Genomic DNA, 24,411 nt, shown 5'->3' on the forward strand with positions numbered 1-24,411 from the left:
TAAATATTTCCAATTTTTTTTTAAATTAATGTTTTGAAAATCATTGAATTCTTACAAAGAATTTTATTAAAAAATTTGAGAAACATTGAATTCCTTCGAAGAATTCTATTATTTATGGAAATAATTGAATTCTTGCGAAGAATTTTATTAAATTTTTTGAAAATCCTAATTCTTTTGAAGAATTTCTTTGAATTTTTTTTTTTTAAATAATGGAGTTTCTTTAATAATTTTAATTGAAAATTTTGAAAATAATTAATTAAATAAAGAATTTTTTTCAACTTTTAAAAATAATCGTGTATGTCAATATAATAATTATAGTTAAATATTTGATTATTGAAGTTTATTAAAATTGTATTTAAAATAATTGAATTCTGAGAAAAATTTTATTATTTATAAGAAATCATTCAATTCTTGGGATGAATTTTAGTAGGTACTTCTAAAAATAATTGAATTGTTTCGAAAGATTTTTAAAAATTTTAGAAAATAGTTGAATTCTTTAAAAAAATTTTATAAAGAATTAACAAAAAAAAAATTGAAATCTTTCCAGAAATTGAAAATTTCACGAAATTTATTGAATTTTTGCAAAGATTTTACTATTTAAAAAAATTAATTGAATTGTTTCGAAAGATTTTTAAAAATTTTAGAAAATAATTGAATTCTTTTGAAAAATTTTATAAAGAATTAGCAAACAAAAAAATTGAATTCTTTCCTGAAATTGAACATTTTAAGAAATTTATTGAAAATAATTGAATTTTTGCAAAGATTGTACTATTTAAAAAAATAATTGAATTCTTTTTAAAAATTTTATAAAGAATTAACAAAAAAAAATTGAATTCTTTCCTGAAATTGAAAATTTTACGAAATCTATTGAAAATAATTGAATTTTTGCAAAGATTTTACTATTTAAAAAAAAATTGAATAGTTTCGAAACATTTTTAAAAATTTTAGAAAATAATTAAATTCTTTCGCGACATTTTATTAAAATTTCACTGATAATTATTGAATTTTTGTAAAAAATTTTACTATTTATAAAAATAATTGAATTCTAGCTAAGAATTTTATTGACATTAAAAAATAAAAACAATAATAATTAATTAGTGAATTTAAAAAATTTTGATTATGAAAGTATTTCAAGAGTTTACATTTAAAAATAAAAAAGTTTCGTAATTTTAATGAAACAATAAATGGATGTAACACGTTCCGCTCGTAACATTTGCTAGTTCTAATAATAAAACAATAAAAAATAATAATAGAGAAAAAATGTTTTTTTTCTATTCTTGTGGCCTATTGGATTATATTTATTTATTCACATCGAAAGGTGTAAAAACAAAGAACTTTGAAACTGAAAACAAACGAAATTAATTAGTTCTACATAAAAAATTATTTGTTCTCTCTGTTCAATAAGGATTTCTAGAAAAAAAAAATTCCCGTATTTCCATAAAATTGTCAATTACTTTTCACCCACATGGAATAAAATTGCTTCTAATAATTAAAATAGTAATAACTGATTATTTAAAATCAATGACATTTTCAGTGATTCAATTTTAGAGGGTAACCTACGCTTTGCAACTTCGTTGTTATTATTTTAATTAGAATACCCTAATTAAATTACTATTATTATTTTATTATTAAGATATTTCAGTAATATACCTTTATATATATGTGAAACTTGAAAAGTGATTATCAGAAATTTCCTTCAAAAGTTGCGATAATAATATTCGCTATACGCATATTGAACATTAAGTTATGAAAGTTGGATGACGTTTTATCAAGATATAATATAACAGAAGCTCGACGCTTTTCAAAGGGAAAGCAGCAGAATAGAAATTTTCAAAATGTCAATAAGGTTTCCAATTTTATACTTGAAATGCTGAATCGATAAAACTTGTGACTATAATCACAAGAATGATGATGATGATGATGATGATGCAGTATTATGCATATGTACGTACAAGTTATCATCCTAAATATCAATGACTTTTGAGTCAAATTGTAACAATTGAAGGTATATTGTAGAATCAATATATCAATTGTTCCACTTTTACAATATACTGCCTGTAAAACTAGAACAATGTATATCTCAATACACGTCATTCATACGAGTATTCAGCATCATTTTTCTTGTTTTCTAAAAAAAAAACAATTTTCTATTTTTCTTATATTTGTAAAAGTGTAAATGCTTTTTCACTAGATGTGTATATAAGAAAACAAGGTTTGGTATAAACTAATAAAAAAAAAAATTTAGTTTTGTATTCAGTGTAGTTTTGTTTACAACGTGCTCTAAATTTAAAACCCTTCTGATGCAAGGAAATTCTATACAAATAAATATACAATTTAAAACAATCTAGTCGATTTGTTTGAATATATTTATATTTAAGAAAACCGATACATTTACAGATAAATGTACTTAAACAAATCTACACTAGATTGTTTTAAATTGTATAGGTATATTTATTTGTAAATCTATCGGTAAATTTTAAATACATATTTCAAAAACAATAAAAAAGATATTATTCAATTTTTTTTACTGATTCAAATTTAGAGAATAAATTTTGTTTTTTACTACATTTACAGAAAGAAAACAGAAAAATTTAGAAATTATTTTATTTTCCATAATTTACTGAAAGGACATATTGGGGAGGAAAAGTGGTTTCGAACATTACTTCTCATTTAAAGGAAAAAGAATATTTTACATTAGGATTTTGTGAAAATTACAGAAGAAATAAATATATATTTTTTAATACTTAAATATTCTCCAATGTTTCGAAATCGTAAATAAATAAAATATTTATTACTATAAAGACTTTGCACTCGATAATTAATTTTAAAAAAGTATCTTTCAAATCGTTTCAAACTAAAAAAAGTAGTAAAAAGAAATAAAGAAGTAGATATCGAAAAATTATTGACAACCAAAAATACTCGTTTTAGAAACTTCACAAAACTGACAAAAATCCCATTCTATATTTTATTTTCCTAATTTTCGTCAAAAATATTTACTTCTTTCTTATCCTGCTAATAAATTCAATTCCTGAAATGAATTTTAATTATTCAGGAAAGAATTTAAATATTTATAAAAATAATTTACTACCTGCGAAGAATTTTATAAAAATTTTTGAATAATTGATTTCTTTCCACTAATTTTATGCAAATTCTAATTTAAATAATTGAATTCCTGAGAAATTTTTATTATTCATGAAAAGAATTGAATTCTTACGAAGAATATTACAGCAAATTTTTTAAATAATTAAATTCTGTTTGCAAAATTTATGAAAATAGTAGATATTAAAAATCATTGAATTGCGGAAAGTTTTTAAAAATAATTAAATTTTACAAAGAATTCTATTAAAATTTTTGACAATAATTGAATGTCTGTGTGGCATTTTATTAAATTTTTTTTGAAAATAATTGAATTGCAAAAAAAACATTTTATTATTTAAGATTACTTTTAAAAATAATTGAATTCTTGTGATGAATAAATTGTTATTCATGAAAATAATTTAATTTTGCAAAGAATTTTATTAAAATGACTCAAAATAATTGAATTTTAGGGAATAATTTTGTTATTTATCTTTAATAATTGAATTCTTTCGAAGAATTATTTATGTAAATAATTGAATTCTTGGGAAGAATTTTATTAAAATCTAAATGAATAATTGAATTTTTTCCAAAAATTTAATTGAAATTGTATTTAAAATAATTGATTTCTTTCGAACAAATTTATTAAAATATTTGAAAATAATTGAATTCCTGTGAAAAATTCTAGTATTTTTGTAAATAATTAAATTCTTCCAAAAGAATTAAAAAAAATTTTTTAAATAATTGATTTTTTCAAGGAATTGAAATTAAATTTTTCAAAATAATTACAATTTTTGAGCAATTCCTGTAAAATTGTATTGAAAATAATTGAAATTCTGCAATGAATTTTATTATTTATGAAAATTACTAAATAGTTATATTTTTAAAAATAATTTAATTCTTCATAAGAATTTTATAAACATTATTTTAAATAATTAATTTTTTCCCGAAATATAATTCTAAATATTATAAAAATTTTATTATTTAAATAATTGAATTCTTGTTGAAAACTTTATTTTAAAAAATAATTGAATTCTTTCGGCAAATTTAAAAAAAATGTTAATAATAAGTGCAATTTTTTTTATCATTCTTTTTTTAAATTATTAATTAAAATAATTGAATTCTTGCAACGAATTTTACTGAAAAATTTTTTAAAGAATTGAATTCCAGTGAAGAATATTATTTGTAAAAATAATTGAATTCCGAAGAAAATTATTATTATTTATGAGAATAATTGATTTCTTAGGAAGAATTTTATTAAAATTTTTTTATATAATTGATTTTCTCAAAATTTTTGAAAACTTTTTGGAAATAATTAAATTTCTTTAAGAAATTTCATTACAAAATTGAAAATAATTGAATTCCAAAGAAGAATTGTATTAAAATTTATTTAAATAATTGAATTTTCGTAAAAATTTTATTATGTATGTAGGTATTTGTGAAAATATTTTTATTCCAGCAAAGAATTTAATTATAGTTATAAAAATAATTGAATTTTTGCAAAGAATTTTCTCAAAACTTGAAAATAATTGAATTTTATAAATTGTATGAAAATTATAAATAATTGAATTCTTTTAAAGAAAAATAGAATAATTTATAGTGATTTAGTGATAGGATTTAAAATAGTATTAAAAATAATTGAAATTCGTCGATGAATTTTATTATTTATGAAAATAATTCAATTCTTTTAGAGTTTTATCAAAAAATTTGTAAAAAAATTAAATTTCAATAGAAAATATTATTAGTGAATGTAATTGAATTATTGTGAAGAATTGTAGAAAAATTCGGTTAAATGATTGATTTTTCGAAATTTTTTTGAAAAATGCTATTGTAAACTAATTGAATTTCTGTGAAAATTTTATTATTTTTTTGAAAATAATTGAATCGTTTTCAAGAATTTGATTATAATTTTTGAGAATAGTTTTTTGATTTCTATTATTAGCGAATTTTTAAAGTAGTGTAAATTCTCAAAAAAAAATATATAAATAGTAGCTTGAATAAAATTATTATTATTAAATATTTTTAATTTAAATATTTAATATTATTAAAATTAAAAATATTTAGTAACTTTTAGTAGCTAAAATAAAAAAAAAAGTATCCAAATAGTAGCATAACGTAAAATAGTAGTAAATAGTAGGTTTTAGTAAATGAGTGCGAAGCCTGTCAATAATAATAATAATAAATAAAATAAAAGTTAATTAAAAAGAAGTAAATTAGAAAATAAGAAGTGAAAATTAAATATTTTACATAATAATAACTTTTTTGGGAAATTTTTTTCCTTCCTCTTTGTAACACACCCTTGTAAATATAAAACCTTATATTGCACACGTGTAGCCTCTCGATTGATATTATTCTATTAGACATTTCGACGATACCCACAAAAGGAAACATCAATCGAAGGGTGCGAAGAATTTCCACGTGGAAACGCATTTCTCGAACACATCTTATATATATATATATATATATAGTATAGGGGAAAAGTTCCTCTCGAAATAAAATTCATTTGAGAAAATTTCATTTAAAACTTTTTTTCCAAATTAAGATAAATCAGATACGCAGATAATTTTTTTTTTTTTTTGCACTAAAGTAAAATTCACATATTTGGAAATTGTTTTTACAAGAAAAAATTTTTTTTTCCATTTTGGAAAAATAAGGGTGGGTGTTGAGATGAGGAATGTAATAAGTAACCCTCATAGTATTTTTTATTATTATTGCAAATATTATTGTATTTTTATTATTATTAGCATCATATCACCATCATCATCATCATAATCATGATAATCTAGAAAAAAAAGTATTAAACAAGAATTTAGTCTCTAAATCGACGAGAGGAAAAAAAAATTCTAAAGTAAAATGTTTCTGGCTGGCTTTTTTCCAGTGTCTGAACAAAAACAGATCTATATCACTTGGAGGTTGTCCAAGTTTTTTTCTTCACTCAAAATATGAAGTTACAATATATAATGATCGCGAGCATAACGCACACCTTTTTTTCTACCATATCTCAACGAAAAAAAAAAAATTCTATTTTTAAGTTTTTAATTTTAAATTTTTCACCAAACAGAATCAAAATTTCCCTATATATAGAAAAAAAATAAATAGAGATGAAATAGAGATAAAATAAAATGGATAAAAAGTTGTCAAGCAATAAAAGTAGCAAAAAAAAAAGTGATAAAAAATAAGAAAGAAAAGTAAATAAAGAAATAAATATAAAAATGATAATGATAATGAAAAAATGAAAAAATAGAAATTTCATGATGATTTTCGTAAAGTTAAAGTCTCGAGATATGAGAGCGCGAGAGTTTTGCTCAGTGATGCATGAATTATATTCCAGGGGTTTCTGTAAGTGCGGAAAATCATATAACGCTTTCGACTGACTGATTTCACGATTTTAAACTCAAAATATCCTCTCAATTTATTTAGGTCAATGCCTCCTCCATCTTGTTTGCGTGCTAAAAGCACACAATATTTGATATAGTTTTGTGATAAATAATATAATAATAATAATAATAATAATTTCCGTTCCAGCAAGATTAACTGGAAATTATAGTATTTTCTGAAACATTTCCCAGGACTAATTACTCGGTTAAATAGTCTGTCAAGATTTATATTGTTTTCTGTATATTATTTATAATAAATTTCGATTCATTTTTGTGTAAAATAAAAAAGTAAGGCAAGACTTTTATTTTATATTTTTATTATTATATTATTATTATTATTATTATTATTATTATTATTATTATTATGATTATTATTCTTATTCTTATTCTTATTCTTATTCTTATTCTTATTCTTATTCTTATTCTTATTCTTATTCTTATTCTTATTCTTATTCTTATTCTTATTCTTATTCTTATTCTTATTCTTATTCTTATTCTTATTCTTATTCTTATTCTTATTCTTATTCTTATTCTTATTCTTATTCTTATTCTTATTCTTATTCTTATTCTTATTCTTATTCTTATTCTTATTCTTATTCTTATTCTTATTCTTATTCTTATTCTTATTCTTATTCTTATTCTTATTCTTATTCTTATTCTTATTCTTATTCTTATTCTTATTCTTATTCTTATTCTTATTCTTATTCTTATTCTTATTCTTATTCTTATTCTTATTCTTATTATTTTTTTAGGTATTATTTATTTATTGAAAAATAAATTAAAAGATGAGAGAGAGATAATAATAATAATCATTATTTTATATTAAGAGAATATTTGAATTATTGCGAAGAAATGTATAAAATATTTGTTAAAAATTGAATTCCTGTGAAATTTTTATTATTTATGAAAACAATTAAATGTTTTCGTAGAATTTTACTAAACTTTGTTATTTAAATAATACAATTTTTTTGAAAAATTATATTAAAAATAGTAGATATAATAAAAATCACATTGAATTGAGGAAAATTTCTGAAAATAATTGAAATTTTGTCAAGAATTTGATTAAAATATTTATAAAAATAATTGAATTTCGAAGAAGAATTTAATTATTTCCAAAGATAATTGAAATTTTGACAAAAATTTTTAAATCGACGTATTTAAAATTCAATTTTAGGAAACTCCGATTATTCGGAATTTCTTCGATTTTTATTAGAAAATAAAAACTTGAAATAATATTAAAAAAAATTCAATAATAAACTTTTTCAAAAAAAAAAAAAATTAATTTCAAAATTCAATTATTATCTGAAAAGTTCAACTGAAATTCATTTTTTTATTGAATGTTTCTTAAAATTCAATTCTCATAAAGAATTTTATAAACAAATTTTTAAATATTTTTAATTAATTGAATTCTTTCGATGAATTTTAATGAAAATTTTTAAGAATAATTACATTTTTCGAGAAATTCATCGTTTAAAATTGTATTAAAAATAATTGAAATTCTGCGATGAGTTTTATTATTTGGGAAAATAATTGAATTCCTAAGAAGAATTTAATTATTTTTAAACAATATTTATTTTTTGCGAAGAATATTATTAATTTTGAAAATCTAATTGAATTTCTGCAATTATTTGGTAACTTTTCCAAAATTAAATTTTTTTTGGTGGTTTTTAACTAAAATTCTTCTATAAATGCATTATTTTTTAATAATTTTTGAAAAATTTCTTTGAAAATTTTCAAATTCACTTGTTTACAATTCAATTTTACAAAATTGCGCACTTATTCGTAAAACTTGAAATAATTTAAAAGAAAAAAAAATTCAATTAAACTTTTTAAAAATAATTAATTCTACAGAATTGTTAGTTAAAAGTATGAAAAAATCAAATTTTCAAAGATTTTAATTTGAAACTTTTTCAAAATTCAATAATTTCTAAAAAAATCCACGCTATATAATGCTTTTAAAATTCAATTATTTTTTACAATTTTTAACAAAAATTCTTTTTTATAAAATCAATTTTTAACAGGAAACTGTACCAGAATTCAATTATTTAAATACAAAATAAATAATTTATTGAATAATTGCATATTTCTTAAAATTGAATTTTTATGAAGAATTTTATCAAAATTTTTGAAAATAATTGAATTCTTTTGGCGAATTTAAAAAAAATTTTTTAAGAATAAGTACAATTTTCTATCATTTTATTGAAAATTGTACAAAAAATAATTTAAATTCTGCGATAAGTTTTGTTATTCATGAAAATAATTGAATTTTTGCAACGAATTTTTTCTAAAAATCTTTTTAAAGAATTGAATTCCTGTAAAAAATTTTATTTGTAAAAATAATTGAATTCCAGAGAAAAATATTATTATTTATAAAAATAATTGATTTCTTATGAAGAATTTCATTAAAAATTTTGTTAAATACTTAAATTTCTCAGAATTTTTGAAAACTTTCTGAAAATAGTTAAATATCTTTGAGAAATTTCATTAAAAAATTAAAATTAATTGAAATCTGTCGAAAAAATTAATTACATTTTTTTTTAAATAATTGAATTCCTGTGAAAAATTTTATTTTTGAAAATAATTGAATTCCTGGGAAGAATTTTATTAAAATTTCCCACGTAATTGATTTGCTTTGAAAAAATTTTATTTTTTACGAAAATAATTGCATTATTTCAAAGATTCATTTTATAATGCATTTAATATTCAATTATTTTCTACAATATTTTAAGTTGAAATCCATTTTAAATTCAAGTTTTAATATAGAAAATTCTACTAAAATTCAGTTATTTAAATACAAAAATTAATAATATATTGAATAATTGAATTTTTAGTAAAATTGAATTCTCATAAAGAATTTTATTAACAAATTTTTAAATAATTCAATTCTTTTGACTAATTTTAATAAAATTTTTAAGAATTTTTAATATTTACATTTTTCGAGGAATTTGATTAAAATTGTATTAAAAATAATTGAATTCTTCGCGATGAATTTTATTATTTATGAAAATAATTGATTTCCTAAAAAGAATTTTATTATTTATATGAAAATAATTGAATCCTTGTAAAAAGTTTTATAATTTCTGAAAATAATTGAATTATTGCGAAGAAATGTATAAAAATTTTGTAAATACATAAAATTGAATTCCTGTGAAATTTTTATTATTTATGAAAACAATTAAACGTTTGCGTAGAATTTTGTTACAATTTTTTTGGAAAATTTTATTAAAATACATATAGTAGATAATAAAAATCATTGAATTGAGGAAAATTTCTAAAAATAATTGAAATTTTGCCAAGAATTTTATTATAAAATGTTTTGAAAATAATTTAATTTCAAAGAAGAATTTAATTATATTTCTAAAGATAATTGAAATTTTGACGAGAATTTAAAAAAATTTTTGAACATAATTGAATTTCTGAGAAGAATTTTATTTTTGTTTTGAAAATAATTGAAATTTTCTGCAATCATTTGTAACTTTTGTTTTGAGAGAATTAATGAAGACGATATTTTTTCTGGTTGTATAATAAGAAAAAATGATGTAATCAAAATAGAAAAAATTTAGGTAAAAAATTTTTGAAATTAACAATCGTGAACGATAACAAAATTTTGTTGAATTTACAGGAAATTTGAGGAGATTTTTTTAAATATACTCAAATTATATTTTAGTAAAATATTAAATATTAATTTTTTAAAAATATTAAATATAAAACAATTTTATTTTTTTTAACGAAAAGCAAAAAGAAGATAATTCTTTTAGAAAAATATTTGTTACAAAGTTCGAATATTTCAACAGCTTTTCCTTAATATTTAAATAATTATACATAGATATCTATAAGTATATTTTTTTTAATATTGAACTGTTAGAAGAATTTATTTTAGGAATTCAAAGTCATTTTAAAAATAAATTTTAGAAATTAAAAGTTTTTAAAGAAATCATAACTTATTATAATTTTTTATGAAAAGCAAATTCTGTTTAGATAAATAAAATTAGAATATATATTTTAGAAAAGCTGGTTGACTATACTAATTTTAATTATTTTCATGTATTTTGAATTATTTAATATAGTAGAACTATGTGAACGTGTCCTAAATTTGAATTAATGTTGAAATTAATTTGAATTAGTGACAACTAACTTTTCCCTATATGAACTAGTTAAAATTATAATACTATATAAGTGCAAGAAATACTCGTCTTTTTTTTACAAATTTATAATTAAATCAAAACTTATTCATGGCGAAAAGTTTTAGTCGATTTATAAATTATTTACAGTACAGTTATTTAATTAAACCAAAATTAGATTAATCCCGACTATACATATATATAGAATTCAAAAATGCATCAGTCGAAGGTATTTGAATATTTAATACAAATACTATTTTATTCTCATCTTACTAAATCGAATTACTGATAAAATTCTATATCTTTTGGAAAAAAAAACTAAAAATAGAATATACGAATGATCAAATATTCAACTTGTTATGGGTTATTTATTTGGCATTCATTCTTCAATTTCTTATTGCGGTTTGATGTTTCGAATTTTTAAAAATCTTTTAATGAACAGTTTTTTAAAAAAACATCTAACTTCAGAAATTGCTAACAAAATAAATTTTAAAAATTAAAAATTAAAATTTTCCTAGGTAAATTTTAATAAATTAAATAAAAAGAATTATTTTTTTTTAAATACAATAAAAAATTTTAAGTTTATTTATTGATAATTATTTATTTATTATATAGCAAATTGCTAAAAGTAATATTAGAATCAGTAAAAAAAATTTTTTTTCATAAATAAATAAATAAAAAATGAACTAAAAATTTAATTTCACCCTTTTTTTTTCTTGAAAAATGTTCCAGCAACTTATTTTACTGAAGGAAAGTTTATATATCTTTTTCTATTAAAGTAGACAGCATTGCCGCGTATCTACTATTTCTTTGTTTCTTTATATCTTTGTTTCAATATCTCTTGAAATCTCAAAAGAAAAAAAAATCTTTATAAATACATTTGTTCTCGAAATAAAGAATAAAATAGGAAATTAGAATTTTTTTCTATACCTTCGAAAAAAAGTAGATTTTACCGTTTTCCTTTTGTTTGAAAAATATTATTTATGTAAAGTGTCAGTTTTTGTTGAAATTTCTTGACAGGTACAATTTTTCTTTTTTTTTTTGTGAATTATCTCCTTGCAGAAAGGAGTTTTATGAATAAGTTTACAATCTACTTTATGTGTACTTGTACTGATGCCTATATATATTTTATGTTTCACCCAAATGGAAAAATCAATATATGGCACACTACAAACGCAAATCATTGTCCATGACTTAATGCTTCGAAAAATTTTTTTTTGATTCTTAACCGATAACCGAATTTCAAAACAGGAACAAAAAAAAGTTTTCTTTCTTTTCTTTTAATTTTATTTTCTATAATATAAGTTTCAATATTATAATATTTTTTACCAAAAACTTTTCGAAAAAAAAATTTTTTTTTTGAAATTTTGTTCATAATTTATTATATTTATTAATTTATTTCATATTATTTATTATTTAATTTTGGAAATTTATTGCAATTGTGCGAAAAGTTTTAACTCTTAGAAATAATTTCAATAAGAAATTTTGTTCATAATTTATTATATTTATTAATTCATTCCTAAAGCGGGAATTGAAATTAAATTAAATTGAAATAAAAAATAAATTTACTGAATAAATTTATAATTTATAATAAATTATATATTATAATAATATATTTATTATAAATTTATAATAAATTTATAATAAATTTATAATAAATAAATTTAATAAACCAAAAAAAAAACCCAATAAAATTTTCCCTGCAATTTTATATCTAATTTGAAAAAAATACGACCACACGAGAAAAAATTGCATCAGCGAACTTTAATAGACAGAAAAAATTCTAAAATTCCCAACGGTAGCGTATATATATAATGATAATATTATGAAAAATCAAATTAAAACTTTTTTTCAATTGAAAAAAAAATACCAAGAAAGGAAAAAAAAGAAATTACAACAAATTTTTCTGCGAACAAAAAATCCATTATATTGGCCAAACTCATAGGAAAGTTATAGTACTAAATCAGATTAAAACTTTTGTACAATAATGGTGTAATAACTTTTCATAAAATCTAATAACCCTCTGTTCAACTAGAATATATTTACTACTATTTTCAATTTTATATCGTAATTCGAAAAATCTAAATAGTTTTCTATTAAAAACTTAAATATCAACAAGGACATATTTAATTGCAATCCTCACTTATTGTATACATATAAATAATAAATATGACAGTAAATTTTATGACAAAAGGGTGAAATTATAAAATGTTATAAATACACGAATATACCATTATACATAGTACCTGCAAAATTGCCATTAAAATCTGTTTTTAATATCTAAAAAAAAAGAATATTTTATAGTTTCATATAAAGAAGGAAACAATAAAATTTTTTATTATCAAAAATTTTAAGTGTATATATGGAATATTGTTTCATAAAAAATGCAATCTTTATTTATTTTTTTGATTACTTTTTTTTCACCCAAAAGCCATAACAGAATGTAAAATAAAAAATTTTCGCGATATTAATTGTAAATTGTTATTTTTAGAAATTGTTTTGAAATGTCAAAAGGTTTTTTGTTTCTGAAATGTACAGGTGAACGATGAGAAATAAAAAAAAAATAGGAAATATTGCGCAATAGGTGTATTTTTCACTTTTTAAAGCATTTTATTAAATTGTACCTATAAAATAACGAGGATGATGTAAAGTTTCTAATTTTAATGTCAATTTAATAATTTCTATTAAAATTGATTTTTTTTTTGTAAAATAAAAGAAAAATTAATTTCTTCAGTAAGATGCTCAATATTCTTTAAATTAATATTATTTTAATATTTAAATATTTAATATTTAATATTTTAATAACAATTTTTTAAATTTATTCTTAAGGAAAGTAGATTTTAGTTGAAAATCGTAATTAAAAAACAGAAAATATTTCAATATTTAATATTTAATAAATAAATATTTAAAATTTAATATTTAATAAACAAATATTTAAAATTTATAATATTTAAATATATTCAAATTTGTACACAAACGGATTATTATGTTACACGTGTAATAACGAGAAATATGTAAAATATTTTTTTACAAATGAAACAGAAAATTATCTACAAAAATTGTAATTGTAAAAATTGAAATTATCACAATTTTTTAAATTTATTCTTAAAGAAAGTAAATTTTAGTTGAAAATCGTAATTAAAAAACAGAAATTATGCAAATTTTTTCTACTTATTTCTAAAAAAAACTGGAAATATTGTTAAAATATTGATACAAATTTATTTCTTATTTTTCAAAAAGAAACCGAGGATTTTGTAGAAAAAAATGGTGATTATGACATAGAAATTATGTAGTTTTTTCATTTATTTCTAAAGAATTACGATTTTGTTAAAAATCGAGATTAACGAATTTTTGAGAGGAATTCAATCGTCATAAAATAAAATTAGCCAAAAAATATATTGCGACCCATTTTGAATTCTTTTTCTAAAATTTAGTAGATTTTGAAATCCATGCGCAATCTTCCAGAAAATATGTTTTTTTTGTATTCACTATAAGAAATTGATGAATGAAAAAATGGATTTTTATTATTTTTAAAGCATTTTTTTGGATTAAATAACAATAATTAAATTTTTTTAGCATTTTCAACTTTAAAAGAATGTTTTTTACGGAAAATTTTTTCAAAAATAATAAAAATCAATTTTTCCATTCAGCAATTTTTTGCGGATACATTTTTTTGGAAAAAATTTGTTTTTAGGCTGAAAAATATCATTTAATTTATTTATTTCAAAATTGATTTGTTCATTAATTTTCTAACAAATTTTTCAGATGATAATTTTTTTATATAAAAAATGAAAAATATCAAAAATTTATAATAAAATTATCAATTGAAATTCGTTAGAAAAAAATAAACAAATAAATGTTCTATAATGGAAAAATTGAATAACAATGGAATTTTTTAGTATTTCCAAATTTAAAAGAATGTTGTTTTTTCTGAAAAACTTTTTAAAAAATAATAAAAATCAATTTTTCCATTCAGCAATTATTTATCTGATTACAAAATGAGACTAAAGTTCGACACGTTTTTATAGACAAAAACGAAAAATATTGAGACGATATTAATTTTTTTTTTGTCTTCAAATTGAAATTATTTGTATAAGTAACTGTTCTGTAGGAAAAAAAAAATTTTTTTTAAAAATTTAAAAAAATAAAAAATTTAGAGATGAATTAGCGGAAAAAATGCAATAAGAGGCAAAATATTTTCTGATTGATTTTATTTTAAGAATTTCTCTCAAAAAATTACTCTAAAAAATAATTGTACGAAATATTTAAGTAATTATCTTCATATAAATAAGTTTAAAAAAAATATCCGTGAACCCCTTAAAATTTTTTTTTATTTTATTTTATTTTTTTTTTTTATTTATTTTTTTTTTTTATATTTATTTATTTTTTTTTTTATTTTTTTATTTTTTTTATCCCTTAAAATTTTGTAAAAAAAAATGTGATTCATTAAACTTTTTTTCCATTATTTAAAAAAAAAACTTGAAATTTTGTTAAAAAACTGCAATTGAGAAATAGAAATGATGAAAAAATTTTCTTCAGAAGAAAAGAAAGTAAACCTTCATAATTTCCATTTGTCATAAAAAAATATTTTTTATAGAAAAAAAAAATGAAAAGAAATGTTTGTTTTGCATTTGATAATTACAATTTTCGTTACAAAAAATGCTATAATTTGCAAAAAAAGAAGAAAAAAATTCTTATTTCTCATATAATAACATTCCAAGTTCTTTTTAATTTTACGAATTTCTATTTTATCAGTGTTTATAATTAATAATTTTAAAAGTGATAATTTTTTCGCGAATGTAGACACGAGGCAATCTATCTTTCATGAGTGATTGAATTTTTTTGTTTAAAATGTTCTACTTTGAGTTAAATTAACAAGATCTCAAGTTTCAAGGATCAAATTCTAAATGTAGCAATTCCTTTAAAACAACACTTTAGATTACTCAATGTTAGCTTCAAGAGCAGAATATGTACCTACTTAACTTATTGTCAGTCGAGACGTACTACGTGACGTGTGAGTTGTACTTGAAGTAAAGTAACAAAAAAATAGGTAAAGAGTAAAATTAAAAAAAGAAAAAGAAAAAAAAGACTTGGTTAATTTAAAAAGTATTTTCAATGCTACGAAGTACAAAAAAATAGTGGAAGAAACCAAAAGAGTAATAATTATTATAATACCTAATTATATCAGTAAATTATTATTTCTGTAACTCATATTTCTATACTTCTTTGTTTATTTTTAGTTTTTTGTTTATTTTCACTTTTTTATACTTTTACTTTTTTGTTTATTTTTACTTTTTTATACTTTTACTTTTTTGTTTATTTTTACTTTTTTATACTTTTACTTTTTTGTTTATTTTTACTTTTTTATACTTTTACTTTTTTGTTTATTTTTACTTTTTTATACTTTTACTTTTTTGTTTATTTTTACTTTTTTCTTTATTTTTACTTTTTGTTTATTTTTACTTTTTTATATTTTTACTTTTTTGTTTATTTTTACTTTTTTATACTTTTACTTTTTTGTTTATTTTTACTTGCTGTTTATTTTTACTTTTTTGTTTATTTTTACTTGTTGTTTATTTTTACTTTTTTGTTTATTTTTACTTTTTGTTTATTTTTACTTTTTTATAGTTTTACTTTTTTGTTTATTTTTACTTTTTTATACTTTTACTTTTTTGTTTATTTTTACTTTTTTATACTTTTACTTTTTTGTTTATTTTTACTTGCTGTTTATTTTTACTTTTTTGTTTATTTTTACTTGTTGTTTATTTTTACTTTTTTGTTTATTTTTACTTTTTGTTTATTTTTACTTTTTTATAGTTTTACTTTTTTGTTTATTTTTACTTTTTGTTTATTTTTACTTTTTTATAGTTTTACTTTTTTGTTTATTTTTACTTGCTGTTTATTTTTACTTTTTTGTTTATTTTTACTTGTTGTTTATTTTTACTTTTTTGTTTATTTTTACTTTTTTATAGTTTTACTTTTTTATAGTTTTACTTTTTTGTTTATTTTTACTTTTTTGTATATTATTTTTCCTTTTTTTCCGCTTTTGAATATTTCTAAAGTTCCGAACACGTTTAAAATGAACAAAATTTATTTACTTCTTCTTCAAATTAAAATTTTATTAGAATAATTTCGAGTCACGTATCGAGAAAAATTAATTATAAAGTTTCTAAATGTTAAAAGTTAATTTTAATTGCAATCAATAATTTATGAAAACATTTCCAATGCGGAAAATATTTTCATTTATTTTATTTATTTTACTCGGAAATAATATAGTTTTTTATTTTCTTCTAACATTTTTATATCATCGTCTAGTGACGTAGGGGAAAAATGATGTAATAATGCACAATATTGTGTCCACTGATTGCAATTAATATCTAATTATAAATAATTACCTATGTAATTATATTTCATGTAATTAATAATTATTATTTAATAATAGTAATCAATAATAATAATAATAATGATAATTAATAATAATAATTACTCTCTAAATTTGAATTAGTAAATTTTACAAATAAATATTTATTTCCACTAAATTATATTAGTCAAATTTACTATAATTCAAAGTGAAAAAAATAGTGATCAACACAGATTTTTTAAGGATATATCAAATTGAGACAAAAAACGTATCAAAATTATTGACAATTTCTAAGGATATCAAATTGAGACAAAAAACGTATTAAAATTGTCGACAATTTCTAAGGATATCAAATATTGAGACAAAAAACATATCAAAATTGGTAACAATTTTGATATGTTTTTTGTCTCAATATTTGATATCCTTAGAAAAACTGTGAATTCAAATTAATAATCATTTTTATCAATTTAAATTTAGAAAGTAAAATAAATACAAAAAATTATTTTATTCGAAACATTTTAATTTTTATCCAGAAAAAAGTTGAAAATTTTACTCGAAAATACTTCTTTTGTGCGACGATTTTATAATTTAAAAAAAAAATGTCCACTATTTATAATTCTCTTTAAATTGAATAAAAAAATGAAATATTTACAATTAAAAAAAAAAAAAAACATTAAATATCCTACAAACTTGCAAACAAGATTTACTTTTTTTTTTTGTTCTTTTAATAGTTAAATGTTTACTTGCAATTTCCTCGTGTTTTTCGGCCCAATGTTACTGAAAAAGCTTTTCGATTAGACTTTAGGTCAGAAAAAACATTTCAAGTATTAGCTTTCATTTACTAACTTTCTATTTCCTTTTATAGGGAAGATAAACAGGAAAAAAGAAAACGCTGCCCTTTACTTCTATATCGAGTAGATTTTTATGTTCCGTTAGTTGTTTTTTTACGATCCCTCAATTCTTCATTTTTTATTTATAATATAAATAAACATTTATTTATTCTATAAATGACTCAATTTATCAATATAACTATAATTTTTAGTATAAATTAGAAAAACTGTTTTTCAAAAAAATTTCTAAATCATTTGTGTAACTATTATTATTGTTATTATCAGTAATATTAATTTAATCCATTGTATTACCCTTTCGAAGGACCTTCGAAATCTCCTTTATACGTCAATTTAACCGTAATTATTGTTATTACCATTCTATTATTACCAATATTACCATAATTATTATAATTATTATAATTATTAATTATTGTCATTTTTTGTTATGACTATTATTATTTTATTTTTATTTAAATTATAAACGGGTTTACAAAATTGTTAAATTATTGTTTCTTATTGTTATTATTAGTATTATTATTTTTTTATACTATTATTATTGTTATTGTTATAGTATTTTTATTAGAAATATAATTATTAACCTTTAGAGGGCCGGTAAATTTACACAAATTTTAGTAGTTTTTTATTAAGAAAAAATTATAAATAAGAAATCAATTCCATAATAAGATTCGTCAAAATTACAATAATGATTCTTATAATTATTATTAATATTGTTATCATAATTACAATTATTATCAGTTTTAGTAAATTAGGTATTACGATTATTACTATTAATTTTCCATGAGACAAATATTTGTCTTCCCCATCAATAATTATTATAATTAAATGTAAAAGTAAAGTTATAATTGCCTCGTCAATTAATTTGACGTTGTGTACTTGTTGTGCATAGAAAATAAATAATATTTCTTGATATATACATATTTAAAAAGCATATTTCATAATTTCAGTGCGAACCAATTGCTCTGACATTTTACAAAAGTTATAAAGGGGTCAACTTGACATTTGAATAAAATGACAAAATTGTTATGATAAATGCGTGCATAGAGCAGATAATAATTAACATCTATCGCTTATATATATATATTTGTATATTTATATTATATTTGTAGACAATAATAATTATCTAGACCTATTTCAGTTTTCCTCTATCCACTTGACATGACAATTTTGATAATGTCAATTGCTATATATAATTAATATTGATTTTTTTATTTTTCTATTAACTAGCAGAATTTCAATGTTAAACCTTTTGAAATTTAATTAATTTTCTAAAAAGTAAAACTGGAATTTTTCCAAAAGCCAATTATTTTTTTAGAATTTTTAAATAAAATTTATTCAAAACTTTAATAATTTTTTAAATAATTTTTTTAATTAATTTTTTTAATATAATTTTTTTAAATAATCATTCAGATGTTATTATACTTTTACGGTGATTAAACTGTTAAAAAGAATATTTAAAAACCTTTTGAAATTTAATTATTTCTTAAAATTCTACTATTCAATTATTTTTCAAAACTTTAACTGAAATTCCTTTTTTTTTAATCAATTTTTACTAGAATTCACCGATAATTTAATTATTCAAATACAAAAATTTTGGAAAATTTATAATTATTTTCAAAATTCTTTTGTGACAATATTTAATTATTTTCCAAATTTTTTGTTACAATTCCTTGAAAAAATACAAGAATATTTAAAAATAATTTTTTAAAGTGTATAAGAAAACAAAATCCTTTAAAATAAAAAAATTTATTTAAATGAAATTTGAGGAAATTTACTACTTTTTCCAAATTTTTTATATTATTTTCGGGAATTCAACTATCTTCAAAGAATTTTAATTTTATGATTCTTTAAAAAAACGATTTCTTCAAAATTTTTACATAAAATTTTGCAAAATTGATTAATTTAAGAAATATTTTTATACTTATTGTTATTTATTTGTCCATCAGGAATTAAAATTTCAAAATACTTTCAATGTAAAACCTTTTCAAATTTAATTATTTCTAAAAATTAGAACTCCAACAAATTCTTCCAAATCTTCAAATATTTTCTAAAAGTTTAACTGAATTTTTTTTCTAAATCAAATTATTACTATAGAATTCAACGATAATTGAATTATTTAAATACAATAATTTTTGTAAAATTTAATTGTTTTCCAAAATTTTGGTTACAATTCTTCAAAAAATATAATATTTAAAAATATTTTTTTTAAGTAAGAAAATAAAATTCTGTGAAATATAAAATTTATTTTATTTTGAAATTTGAGAAAATTTCCTATTTTTTCAATTTTTTAAAATTATTTCCGCGCATTCAACTGTTTTTAAAAAATTTTAATTTCAATTTTTTAAAAACCGCATTTTTTTCAAAATTTCTAAATTAAATTTTCAAAATTGATTAATTTTTTAAAACAAATATTTGTAAGATTTAATTATTTTCCAAAATTTTAGTTACAATTCTTAAAAAAATACAATGTTTAAAAAAATTTTTAAGTGAGAAAATAAAATTCTGTGAAATATAAAATCTATTTTGTTAACATTTTTGAGAAAATTTCCTACTTTTTTCAATTTTTTAAAATTACTTTTCAGGAATTCAACTATATTGTCAAAACATTTTAATTACTTTCTTTTTACATTTTGTCAAAAATTCTTAATAAAACTTTCAAAATTGATTAATTTTTGTTTAATAAATATTTGTATTTTTATTCACTTGTCCATCAGAAATAAAAGTTTCCAAATACTTTCAATGTAAAACCTTCTTTTGAAAATTAATTATTAAAAATTAATTAATTATTAATTATAAAAATTGGTTTTGCAATTTTTCGAATTCTTCAAATATTTTCTAAAATTTTAACTGAAATTCTTTTTCAAAGCAATTCTTATCAAAAATTTGCACGAGAATTAAATTGTATTCTAGGAGAATTAATTTCACTAAAACTCTAAACACTCTATTTACAAATTAATAGTCAAACTTTTATGACATGAAAATTTGAGCTGTAAAACAATCTGAAATCAAAAAGCCCTAAATTCTCGAGAGGACAGAATATCTCGATTATCATTAAATATATAATAAAATATAATAAAATATTAAAATTTTATTTTATTATAAATTTAGTTGATACTTTACTATTTTTAATATTCGCTTTATAATGAAATCGTTTTTTCAATAATTTTGCAATACAAAAGCCTATAAATATGATTATGTTGTTTCATATTATTTATCATTCACTAATTTTTAACCTAATCAATAAAATTAATGAAATTACTGATTTAATTATAAATATGAAGCCAAATAACGAATTTAGGCTTTTTTATTACAAAACATTTACTAATTTTATGTTTCAATTATTAATATTAATATTTATCATTTATAAAGTGAAGATAAAAATAATGACTAATTAAAATATCAAATTTAATGATAATGTCATATGATGATAAATTCATTAAAATTTATTTTTGCGATTTAAATTGAAATCGAAATATTTTTATTGCTATTTTTATTACTAATATTTTAATTCATTACCGAGTTATTTTCTAAGTTTATCAAATTCAGACAAAAAACGTATCAAAATTGTTGACGATTTGAGAAAATTTTCTATTTTTTCAATTAAAAAAATTAATTTTTTTGGGAATTCAACTTTTAAAGAATTTTAATTATGATTTTTTAAAAAACCGGATTTTTAAAATTTTCAAATACAATTTTTCAAAATTGATTAATTTATTGTTATTTATTTGTTCACCATGAATAAAAAATTTGAAAATATTTTCAATGTAAAAACGTTTTAAAATATCAAATATTTAATGATAATAACGTCATAATGATAAATTCATTGAAATTTAATTTTGAGATTTAAATTTAAATCGAAATATTTTTATTGCTATTTTTATTACTAATATTTTAATTAATTACAAAGTTTTAAAGGATATTAAAATTGATAAGTTTTTTTGTCACAATTTTGATATCCTTAGAAAAACTCTGTATTAATTTCATAATGATTTAATTTAAGACAATAATTATAATATTCGATATTTAGTAGGTATAATGATGATAAGCTAGAAATTATGTTAATTAATTAACTGAGCTTAATTAGATAATTAATTAGTAAATAATTATTTACGTTTCTTATAATTATCAGTAAAAAATTCAAAAAGAAAAATTTCTAAACTACAAAAATTGTACAATAACAAAACTCACCATAGACTATTGTTTCTCAACGTATCTTCTTATTTATCCGAAGAATAATTCTCAACTCTTTTAAGTGATTGTCATTTACCCGCTTTTTTATGCGTAAAAATTAAAAATGTGCAAATCAAAAAACTTTGTTCGTTTCAAATCGAAAATACTTTTCTTTTTTATTTTTTTTTATCACACGTACTATCAAAACTAAGTTTTATCATTATTCATTTTGTATTTCCCCAGATATTTCAGTTTTGCATCATTTATTATTTCTACTCGTTAAATTTACTTATTTGTTCGTAAGTATCATTAATTACTCTCTATCATTAATTAACTAATAAATTTTCTCACTAAAATATATCTATATAAGTTTTATCCTAAAGTTATACTTCCTCTAGTTTACGAGAATATTACTTCCTCTAGTTGATGAGAATATCTCCGCAATTAATCTAATTTTTATTTCTATTTCTATTTCTATTTTCAACTATTTTTATTATTTACTATTATTACTATTATTACTATTTTTATTATTTTTATTATTTGAAAAATAAGAATGGATTTCGAAATACCGAAGATTGCCTTTCGCTTATGTACTTTCAATGTTCGAAGGGGGGAAAAAAATTCGCATCACGTGTTTCTAGATCCGCGTGACTTTTATGCGTCTCGAGCTTTTATTTATTTTTTTTTTTAATTCTAAAAAATAGTATTTCTAAAGCTATTTCGATTTTTTTCTGGACTGATTTTTTTTCTAGACTTTCTTCATCTATGGCTTTTATTTTTATTAAAAAATAAAATACTGAGGAAACAATTTTCTTTTCTTTTGTCTTATCTTTATTTATTAGATGGCAGCGGATTTTTCTTTGGAGTGCAGGTGAAATTTTACGATCGCGAATTTTGTTTTTATTTTTTGACGTTTTACTTTTTTTTGGGGGGGGGGGTAGAAGGGGGGTGATTTTTTGTTCTTTCGGAGATGAGATGGGCCACGGGAAACGTTTGCACTCCGACTAAGCTTATCGCAAGCCCGCCACTGAAGCTAGTTCAACTTCCAACTTGTCCTCGTTAACTTCCGGATCTCGGTATTTTACGTTCGGGGAGTTTCGGTTGCCCTGCGCTTTTGATATTGCACAACGTCTGTCTGACTGAAAGGAACTTCTATCACTTATCACTTTAGCAGTGAACAATGCGTGGTTGACAGCTTTATGAATTTTCATTTACAACCACCACTGTACACACGTCAAAGACATATAACTAATCAAGAACTGACCCACAACTTTCTTCAACTTTACTCAATTGATGCTGTACACTATATAGCTCATGTAAACTTTCTCTAACTTCATCATCAAGGGACAAATTTACACGAATCTCCACTAAATACTTTAACGAACAGGAAACAGTTAATTCTTCTTAGATAATTTCATTTTCGACTAGAATAGAAAAAATAAATGCCTGTTCTTCCTTTTATTTAAAAATTATTATTTCTTTATTAAAATTAATTCAAAAGTTGATGATAAAAAAAAAAAAAATTTGTTACTAAATGTTACTCTCTAAATAAACCAAAAATTATCTTTGAATTAAACATAATAATATTGATTAAATACATAATAATAAAGTGTCTAGTATTTTCGTTTAACAAAATTCCCGGTTATTTCCTGGCTTTGTCCTAATTCTTCCCGTTTTTTCTTTCTCATCAAATTTAAATTTATTTGATTTAAAAATTTGGAAAATAATTAATTTTTTTTTTTGTTAATTCTTTATAAAATTTTTCAAAAGAATTCAATTATTTTCTAAAATTTTTAAAAATCTTTTAAAACAATTCAATTACTTTTTTTTTAAATAGTAAAATCTTTGTAAAAATTCAATTATTTTCAATAGATTTCGTGAAATTTTCAATTTCAGGAAAGAATTCAATTTTTTTTGTTAATTCTTTATAAAATTTTTCAAAAGAATTCAATTATTTTCTAAAATTTTTTAAAATCTTTTAAAACAATTCAATTATTTTTTTTTAAATAGTAAAATCTTTGCAAAAATTCAATTATTTTCAATAGATTTCGTGAAATTTTCGATTTCACCGTAAGAATTCAATTTTTTTTGTTATAATTCTTTATAAAATTTTTCAAAAGAATTCAATTATTTTTTTAAACTTTTTAAAAATCTTTCGAAACAATAAAAATAATTTTTTAAATAGTAAAATCTTTGCAAAAATTCAATTATTTTCAATAGATTTCGTGAAATTTTCAATTTCAGGAAAGAATTCAATTTTTGTGTTTGTTAATTCTTTATATAATTTTTCAAAAGAATTCAATTATTTCTTTAAACTTTTTAAAAATCTTTCGAAACAATAAAAATATTTTTTTAAATAGTAAAATCTTTGCAAAAATTCAATTATTTTTAATAGATTTCGTGAAATTTTCAATTTTTTTTGTTAATTCTTTATAAAATTTTTCAAAAGAATTCAATTA

The 24,411-nt window shown here is 19.2% G+C and overlaps 1 protein-coding gene across 4 annotated transcripts in view; it reads right to left on the minus strand.

Moving 5' to 3' along the window:
- The window catches only part of LOC122501236 (diacylglycerol kinase eta), a 96,439-nt gene extending 73,048 nt beyond the window's left edge, over nt 1-23,391 (minus strand). For 2 of the 4 annotated variants that reach the window (XM_043610556.1, XM_043610554.1), the window contains exon 1: nt 21,971-23,391. In XM_043610556.1, coding sequence (XP_043466491.1) covers nt 21,971-21,973 — 3 coding nt within the window. In that variant the 5' untranslated portion in view covers nt 21,974-23,391. The remainder of the gene's footprint in view (nt 1-21,970) is intronic. The other 2 variants (XM_043610557.1, XM_043610555.1) reach the window with 1 other exon arrangement.
- Between the last annotated feature and the right edge of the window lie 1,020 nt (nt 23,392-24,411).

The sequence above is a fragment of the Leptopilina heterotoma genome, unplaced genomic scaffold (genome assembly GCF_015476425.1).
Source record: "Leptopilina heterotoma isolate Lh14 unplaced genomic scaffold, ASM1547642v1 Lhet_206, whole genome shotgun sequence".
Classification (NCBI taxonomy): Eukaryota; Metazoa; Arthropoda; class Insecta; order Hymenoptera; family Figitidae; genus Leptopilina; species Leptopilina heterotoma.